This window comes from Bidens hawaiensis, unplaced genomic scaffold, assembly GCF_021521415.1.
Source record: "Bidens hawaiensis isolate Kalapana, Puna unplaced genomic scaffold, B.hawaiensis_p1.1 tig00028987_1, whole genome shotgun sequence".
NCBI classification, from domain to species: domain Eukaryota; kingdom Viridiplantae; phylum Streptophyta; class Magnoliopsida; order Asterales; family Asteraceae; genus Bidens; species Bidens hawaiensis.
Genome location: NW_027494761.1, coordinates 194148 through 202684, shown reverse-complemented (window position 1 = coordinate 202684; position 8537 = coordinate 194148). Strand labels below are relative to the sequence as shown.

Genomic DNA, 8537 nt, shown 5'->3' with positions numbered 1-8537 from the left:
ATGACTATCATAGTTGATAACACGATACATACCAGACTCAAAATATACCCACTTTTAACCCAACGCAATTGGGAGTGGGGGACGTCACTCCGATAGATCTACCCATATTTTTGTGCCCTTACTAATTCGATTAGCAGTTATTTAGCCAACTAGACTCATCCCGCATTAGACACAATTTGTAAAATAAAATGCTTTTAAAATATCACATGAATTCCATATGAAATGAAGAATATGTTTTCCCCCCCAAAACACAATTAAATATCGATTAAATCAATTCCAGTTAAAACGAGGGGGTTCGATAGAGAAACTCACAGTTCGTAGCTTTTCGTTCCAACATCTCGTGTCCTATATTAGTACACGTTTTGTTAATAAAACTTGGTTTTAGTTTTTATAAAGTCCTTTTATTTTATTAATCCTAAACTAGTGTCCACATAAGCACATAAGCAAATAAGTTTCTATTAAGTTAAAGAGTACACATAGTTCGGTTTTCCGTTAACTATTATTAAATAACTAAGTCAATTAATAAATTATTAAAATATAATAATATATTTTAAGTTTCAGTTTCTGGAAAGTTTTAAGAAAATATTAATCTTTTATTTTTCACAAATCTTGTTGGTTTCGTCGGTTTTATCGGTTTCGTCGGTTTTATTTTTAAAACGAACCGTTTCAGTTTTTCTTTTAAAATTTAACTTATAAATCATGTAAAATACTTGTTACATATATATTAATCAAGTTTTATAAGTTAACTTGTGATAATATATTATTCTCATTTTTGTTAATATTTTCTTAAAATAACAACTTTTTAAGGTTTTCTCGTCGGTTTTCGCGACACGAAAAGTTTTATCATCTTGTCATTTTCTCATATATTATCTTATGTTATATATTAGTATTTATAACTTTAGGGGCTGTTCTAAAACAGTCTCTAAGAGTTGTGTCGGTTTCGTTTAAAAAGCCGATTTTTCGACCGTTAACGTTACCGACAAGTCAAATAAGTTGAACAAGTTTACACTAATCATCTTATGAACTAATCACACATATAATAACACATAATTCACCATAAATTTCAGTTTTGATCAAATCATTTTACAAGACACGTTTAACCCAATTCTCAAGTTTCTAGTTCATATTCTAAGTTTATTAATAATGTTACTAATCAAGTTTTGTTATTTATATATGAACAATATCATATTAATACCAAAATTTCCATGTTCAAATCATCATATCATTTATGTATAAGTTCAAGTAGTTCATTAACCAATTAAATTATGAATTTCCTAAGTGTTTAACTAACAAAGTTTCCTATTATAGTAACTTTTAATTTTTGATAATTCTATCTAACTCAATCTTTCCACTTTGATTAAGTACAATTCTAAGTTTAATTTATTCAATTAATTTGATAGGGTTTCATGCATCCTAAGTGTTCTACCCAATTTTGTTCTTTCAATTTATCATTCAACACAGTTTCCTTATTTAGTAAGTTGTTTGTTAGTTCCATCAATGTGTTAACTAGTCCATCTTTTTAATAATGCATCTTATCTTAATTCAAATATGCAATTCATTACATATCAAACACATTTATGCGAAGTATCCATATCAAAATCAAAAATTCAACTTTTCTTCAATTAAAGTTTTCCTATTTAGCAACTTTAACAATCTTTGTTAATCTTCAAGTTCCAACTATTGACTCTAGCATATATCCTATCTTATTTTCAGTTAGATCAACAATCCATCCAAAACCCCTAATTAATCTAATATCTAAAAATCCCTAAATTTCAGTTATGAACAAACTCTTGTTTTGTTTAACAACAATTTCTCCATAATCCATGTTCTTGTACAAACTAATGATTAATAATTATCCTAAATTCATTTTAACACCAAACCCTAACATCAAGTTCATTCAAACAATCAAAAGCTCAACAACACTTAATATCCAACTTAGCAATCAATGTATGATCCTTGTGATGAACATATGCATGGGTAAGTGGGTTTAATCCTTCCACCAACACATACATACATACCTACGGTTCATACATACACAAATACCACATCCATAATTTTAAACTTTCAAGCTCAATCTCAACTCAAGAACACCTAATTTAACATAATTAACCCAAGAAATCAACTCATAAACAAAACTTACTTGTGTTCTTGAAGATCTAAAGATAAGATTGATAGTGTAGTGTGTGTGATTGTGATATTTTTCCTTCCTAATCTTCTTCCTAGCTTGCTTGATTTTTCTTGTTCTTGATTAATTTTCCATGGATCTTGATTTTAAGTGTGTGTGATTATTATTATTAGAGATTTTGAATTTGAGTGTGTGTGAATGTGTGTGTGGGTGTGTGTGTTGTGAGTTTTAAAGAGAGAAAGAGAGATGGGTGATGAGTAATGATTAAGGGGTGAAAGGTGTGTGGATGGGAATGTTACAACACACCATGTTTTTAGAAGATGTAATGATTGGAGGGGTGATGTGTAAGGTAGGTTGAAAGATGAGTGGTGGTGGTGCTTACAACACATGAGATTCTAGAAGCTTGCAATCATTGGCTTGTGTGTTGTCAACAAATGAAGCCTTCCAAGTATTATGATAATGATTATGGTAATCATTACAAATGACATGTGTGGGTGTTGGTTTTGAGAAAACAAGGGGTGGTGGCACATGGGTTTGGGTTAGTAAGTAGGTGTTTAAACAATAATCTTAAGTTTCCGTTTTAACGTCTAACGAATTTTAGCTAATCAAACGAATCTCGTTTCTAATAATTTTTGTCAGACTTTGAACGAAATTGGATTCTTGATAATACAAGCCTAATAAATTAATTTTTTGAAATTGTTGACGTTGGGTCCTTACGGTGTCCTCTACCGGTTTTCAATCACTTATTTTCTAGTTTTTGCGTTTCAAACCTTCTAAAATTAAGTTTATACATTGTCTCGACTACTTTAATATTTATTTTAATTTTTCGAGATCATTTAGCCTCGTTTAGGAATTATTTACTTTTTGACTCCTTACCGAGGTTATTCCACGTCAGGCTCGTTTCGTGGCGATTTTTGCACTTTTTGTCGACTTTGAAACGTCTATCACTAATAAAGAAGATTTTTCTCATAATGATGAAATTTTATTGTTAATCGAGATTATATTAGTCGCAGTTTAGGCTAATTTTTAGCCGGGTTTCACATTAGGCTCGTGGCATTGAAGTATGTTTCCAATTTTTGCAACACCAACACACCAAGTTTATACTACCTCTATAACGTTCAATACCACTTCTTTCCATCAATACTTGCAAATCACTCATGATAATACATTAATTACCAATTCATATCAGATTCATAGTAAAATGTATTCAAATGTCGGCTTATTAACTTATAAAAACACGTGTTCCTTCAGACACATCATATTCCATGAACCAATTTCAAGTTTTTGTCACAACATATCATGCTATTGTATTTCATGTATACGTGTGTCAAATTTCGTGTTATATGTTTATGTTGTGGGTGTATGCCAATAACAATATCATTGTCAATGTCAATATCATTTTTCAAGTGTGATCATTAACAATTACAAGCGTATGTTAACAATTATAGATCTACTAGGTGACATGCGTTTATCTTTTAACCTTGTTTAAGGTATTTGAACGATTGAAACCTATCTACCTTAACCTTTGGGTTAAGGACACAAGTCAACAAGGTTTGATCACCACGTTTTGTTTGTTCATATGTGCTTGAGTTTATATACCATCGACATGAGAATTGCATAATTTTCAATATTACATATATTTCAAATCATGCTTACTCACCAACTTCTTAGTTGACATTATTTTTATAAATGCTACGGGTGAACAAGTTTGATGATTTATTCATATTGAAGTTACATATAATGCCACTATGGACCTAGGGAATAATTCAAAAACATTGTTATTTTGGTCATGTTTGATTTCTTGTTATGACAATGTGTTTGTGTAACAAATTCTAATAAAATATGATTAAATATTTCTACTTTAATTTGTGTCATGTGCAGTGGCGGACCCAGGATTTTTTTGCCAATGGGGTCCCATATTTTCGGTGTTCAAATTTTTCGGGTCGGTCGTTGTTCAGGTCGGGTCGAGGCGAAGAACATAATAAAAAACAATATCATAATAAAACTTTATTTTCAATCATCACTACCTGAACGGGTCAAAATGGGTCGGGTTGACACATAAACACTTTGTTTTCTCTTTCTTAAACATTTTTGAGATAGAACCTAGATCCACCCTTTCATAAGCATGTGTTGAAAACCATTAACTTAAACTAGTGAAAAATAAAACTGATATTTTAAAGTGTTTGAATGTTTCTAAAGAAAACCATGCATAAAGTTGAAAACAATGATATGTATTTTAGAGGTGTTTGAATGTTTCCAAAGTTATCATTGCAACATTAGCAATCAAATGATTGATTAACACTAAAAATTAACACAAAAAACCAAAAACTGAGCCTTGTAAGACTTGAACCCATGACCTTTCAAAGATAAAACAAGGGACTTTCCACCAGACCACATCAACATTAATAGTATGGGTTCCAAGTATTAAATCTTATGGGGTCCTCAAAAAATTTAATATACCGCTTCTAATAAATTTTTAAAAAACATTGGTGTCCCGGGACCCCGATCCACACTATGTGGGTCCGCCCCTGGTCATGTGCTATGAGCAATCACGGCCTCGCCCCAACGTATGATCCTTCGTTGGTTGGGGTGTGACACTCAGGTAGAGCCCTCATATGCCTAACGATCACTCAGTTATGAAGGGTCACTAGTTTCATCATGTCACCAACTAATCACGAGAGAGTCCACAAAATCCGACCATTGGTATGTTTGATGTATTAACAAATCTAGGCACGAAAAGTTAATAAATTGTTGAGACCATCCTCACTGAGTACACAGACTAGCCAATAGTGATTCCTTTTGGTTTAGTGGGACGCTTATAGTTAAGCATGCAATGACCTGATTTTGTGTCAACTTGGCTAAAAGTGAGTTATCAGGCATGGCAGTGCGGATTGCCAACTTTACACTCTTTAACCTCTGAAGGATCAAGGTTTTAGGCTCGTGTCATTGAAGCATGTTGCCAATTTTTGCAACACTAACACACCAAGATTATTAACATGATCATGGAGTTCGTTATTCTATTTGAACTATAGCTAAGCTTAAAAACCCTTACTTGCATCTTACAAAAAATCATTAATTTTATTTGACACTTGTCTTGAGCACTTGTATTTTGAACTTCTAACACCATTACGTGACCATCTATCATTTAAAATATTTGGGGATGAGTGAGCATCCCAAATTTTCTGAGTGTTAAATAGCTCTGATATCACTTGTTATAGAGTTGTTTCCCTAGGCTCCGTGTGACCCCCTTGGTCACCTAAGGGCTGACCGTTCCGTCATGCTTTTGATAAAGGTAACTAGTTTGGTGTTGCTATAGACTGAATCACTCAATTGGGGAGCTTCCACAGCTCCCCACAAGTGGTACATTCGATGTGTAAAACAAGTCTATGCACGTACACTTTACAAATCCATAAGGTCATCCGAGTACCCAAACTATTCAGCAAACATAAAGCTAGAGTTCGAGCAGACAGCAAACAATAACGGTCATTAAACATTCAATACGTCACACTCTGGTGGAATATTTTGCTAGTATGGTCTTTACATTATAGAATGAGTGGCAAAATTTATTTTAAAATAGATAATATCCATAATCACACATCATTGTCATTCCAATCCATAACAAACTCACAAACTTCACTCTAATATCACACTACAAGGGCCAAAAATCAGCACTCTCCTAAATCACTTCTTTATATAACTATACATGAAAAGTCGAGCACAAAATTAAATACGAAAACAACTATATAATTCAGCACGGACACTAGTGTCATTACTAGTGTCGGCGACACAATTATAACATAATAAACTCATCTTAATTACTTGATGAATTGGTGGATTGCGTCGTGGCCGAGGATGTTCGTGCAGAAGAGGAAGTAGTTGTTTGGTTTAGTAAAACTACAGGCGACATATCTATTTTCCGCCTCTCCTCTTCCTTTAAAATTTCACAAGCGAACAACTCCAACTTCTCCAAATTCGTGCTATTACACTTCTTACCTTGAAACAATAAAGATTCAACATTATGTTGTTTCAACATATCATCGGCTTGCACTGACATGTTCACATATTTCTTCTCATCGAGTAAACCTTTGTTTCCTTGGATACGTGCATAACAACTTTTCCGAGATTGCCCGAATGCCATCGACACGGCTTGATCAACCTACATGTATCGTTCACCGTTATTTTTTTTTTATTTTATATAAATTTTATCAAAAAAAAAAAAATTAATTTTATTTTTGTAAGTACATGTGAATATTTAGTGGGCCACCCTATTGTTATTGCTTCAACCACTTAATTGGCATCTACCAAAATAGGGTTGATACTAATATATATTTGGGCCATTAACGTCCCCGCCATCAATTATTGAATAGTACAAGTAACTAAAGCATGTAATGACACTTTTACATGCATTAATCGGTTGTACTTTAATGCATCAATATTTATACTCCCGTCTCACTCAAAGTATTTAATCCAAAAATGATTACCGTATCAGAAACCGCTTCACCGACAATCTTCACCAACGCCGTCCTCGTCGGCGTCCGGTTGCCGGCGTTAACCAACGACGGCTCTCCGTTACCTAACGACACCACAAGCAAGTCATCAACTCCGTTACAAAACGGAAACTCCTGCTTATTATACAGCACGTGCGTGATCGCAGCAGCCGTCGGATTATTCATCGCCACGTCACCACCGACGGCTGTGATCTTCGTTCTTTTGTCAACCGACACCGTTTTGACCGGTCCACCAGGTGCCAGCGTGGTGGAACACACGTCACTTAGTTTAAAATCACATCCGTCCATCTCAAACGCATCCGCGCGGGAGAACACGAAGGGCGCGCCCATGGTAAGATCGTAGCAGGGGATTAAAACCGTCTTTAATGTGTCTTTCAACGTGAGTTGACCAAACGTCCGGTCAAACACCTTCACCGGAGACTTGAAAACACGACGGAAAAAGCTTTGTTTATTAATAAAACTAAAACGACACAGTTTTGCACCCTTCTCCGTCACGAACCTAACCGCTTCGGCGGCGGTGAACAGCGGCCGGTCGTTGACGCCTTTGGTAAACAGTAACGCGGCGAGTACGCCGCCGATACCTGATCCGGCGACAACGTCGAAGTAATCGGAAATGTGAGCGTTTGGATCGCCGGATTTCCTGCGAATGAGTGTTTCGAGATGAAGTACAGATTTAGCGGATAATATTCCGTCGGTGGCGCCGCTGCCGTCGATGGAGAGAATTCTGACTTTTCCGGCGGATTTGGATTGTTCGGGTGGAAGGGAGGTAGGGTGGTTTTGGTAACCGAATAAGAAGTTGTTTTCTAAAATGGAGAAGATTTCAGAGGTGAGTTGAGAAGTGGAGATTGCCGCCATTATTGAGAAGGATGAAGAGAATGAAGGGGTTTAGGGAGTTATATAACGAATATAAAGTGTTATCAGTTTTTTTGTTTTATTTTTAGTGAAAGTTTGTTGGATAAAGTAAGTATATATTATGTACACACTTTAGGTTTAAATAATAACTAATGGGGGTGTCACAATTTTTTGTTTGGTATGGTGTGTGTACGTGTATGGATGAACGAATTGGTGTGTTGGTGTTTTTTAATTTAAAGTATATGCTACCCACATTTTAGTACTAGATTTATATTCTTATTATTCGATTTATTCTTATATAAATGTTTATGTTTATAGAAAATATATTACTACTCTATTTACTTTAATAAAAAACTATTAATTCTTACCTCTTGTAAAGATCATAGTCATTCTCATCTTTTCTTTCAAACTTATTTTAATATATAACTTTTATATTTTAAGTTAATTTAATATATGAATTCAATATTTTATAAACTGTAAATTCTAACCAATTCATTCATTAACATTAATATTGAAATAAGAAAATACTAAAATTGAAGTTGCAAGTCAGTTAGAATAAAATTTTAAAGTCATAGATAATTGCAAAATAAAGAAAATAAAGGTGCATTATTGTCGAAGAATTTGGCTTTGTATGGTAAACTAAAAATTGTTTTTAAACTATGATTTGAACAGCATTGCATAATTTCTTTATGTAAGATAGGTTTCAAATTTGGATTTAAAATTTTCTCATATGCATTTAAACTTAAGAAAATGTGTATTTTCTTAATTTTCGTAACATCATACTTTTGTTAATAATAAACAAAATGAATTTTGTTACTTAATAGTGTGCTGTCATTTGGTTAAGTTAAGTAATAATAATAAGAGTGTGGACTTGGACAATAAAGATGGATTAAGGGTTGATAATGAGCCTTAGATCCTTGGGCTTAGAAGTATATAAACACCCTTAAACCTCTCTAAAACCCTCATTCCACCAACTTTGCCTCCCTACACACTAAAAAACACACACAAACACTCCTCCTTCTATTTCGTCTCGGATCTGAATCCGAACCAAG

The 8537-nt window shown here is 33.8% G+C and overlaps 1 protein-coding gene across 1 annotated transcript; it reads right to left on the bottom strand.

Annotated features, from left to right (window-relative positions):
* Positions 1 to 5711: 5711 nt before the first annotated feature.
* On the bottom strand, positions 5712 to 7494 carry LOC143577991 (patatin-like protein 6). Its single transcript, XM_077061685.1, has 2 exons — positions 6607 to 7494; positions 5712 to 6281 (listed from the first exon to the last, which is right to left on the bottom strand). The coding sequence occupies exons 1-2, from the start codon at positions 7486 to 7488 to the stop codon at positions 5937 to 5939; spliced, it is 1227 nt and encodes a 408-aa protein (XP_076917800.1). The 5' UTR covers positions 7489 to 7494; the 3' UTR covers positions 5712 to 5936.
* Positions 7495 to 8537: the final 1043 nt, after the last annotated feature.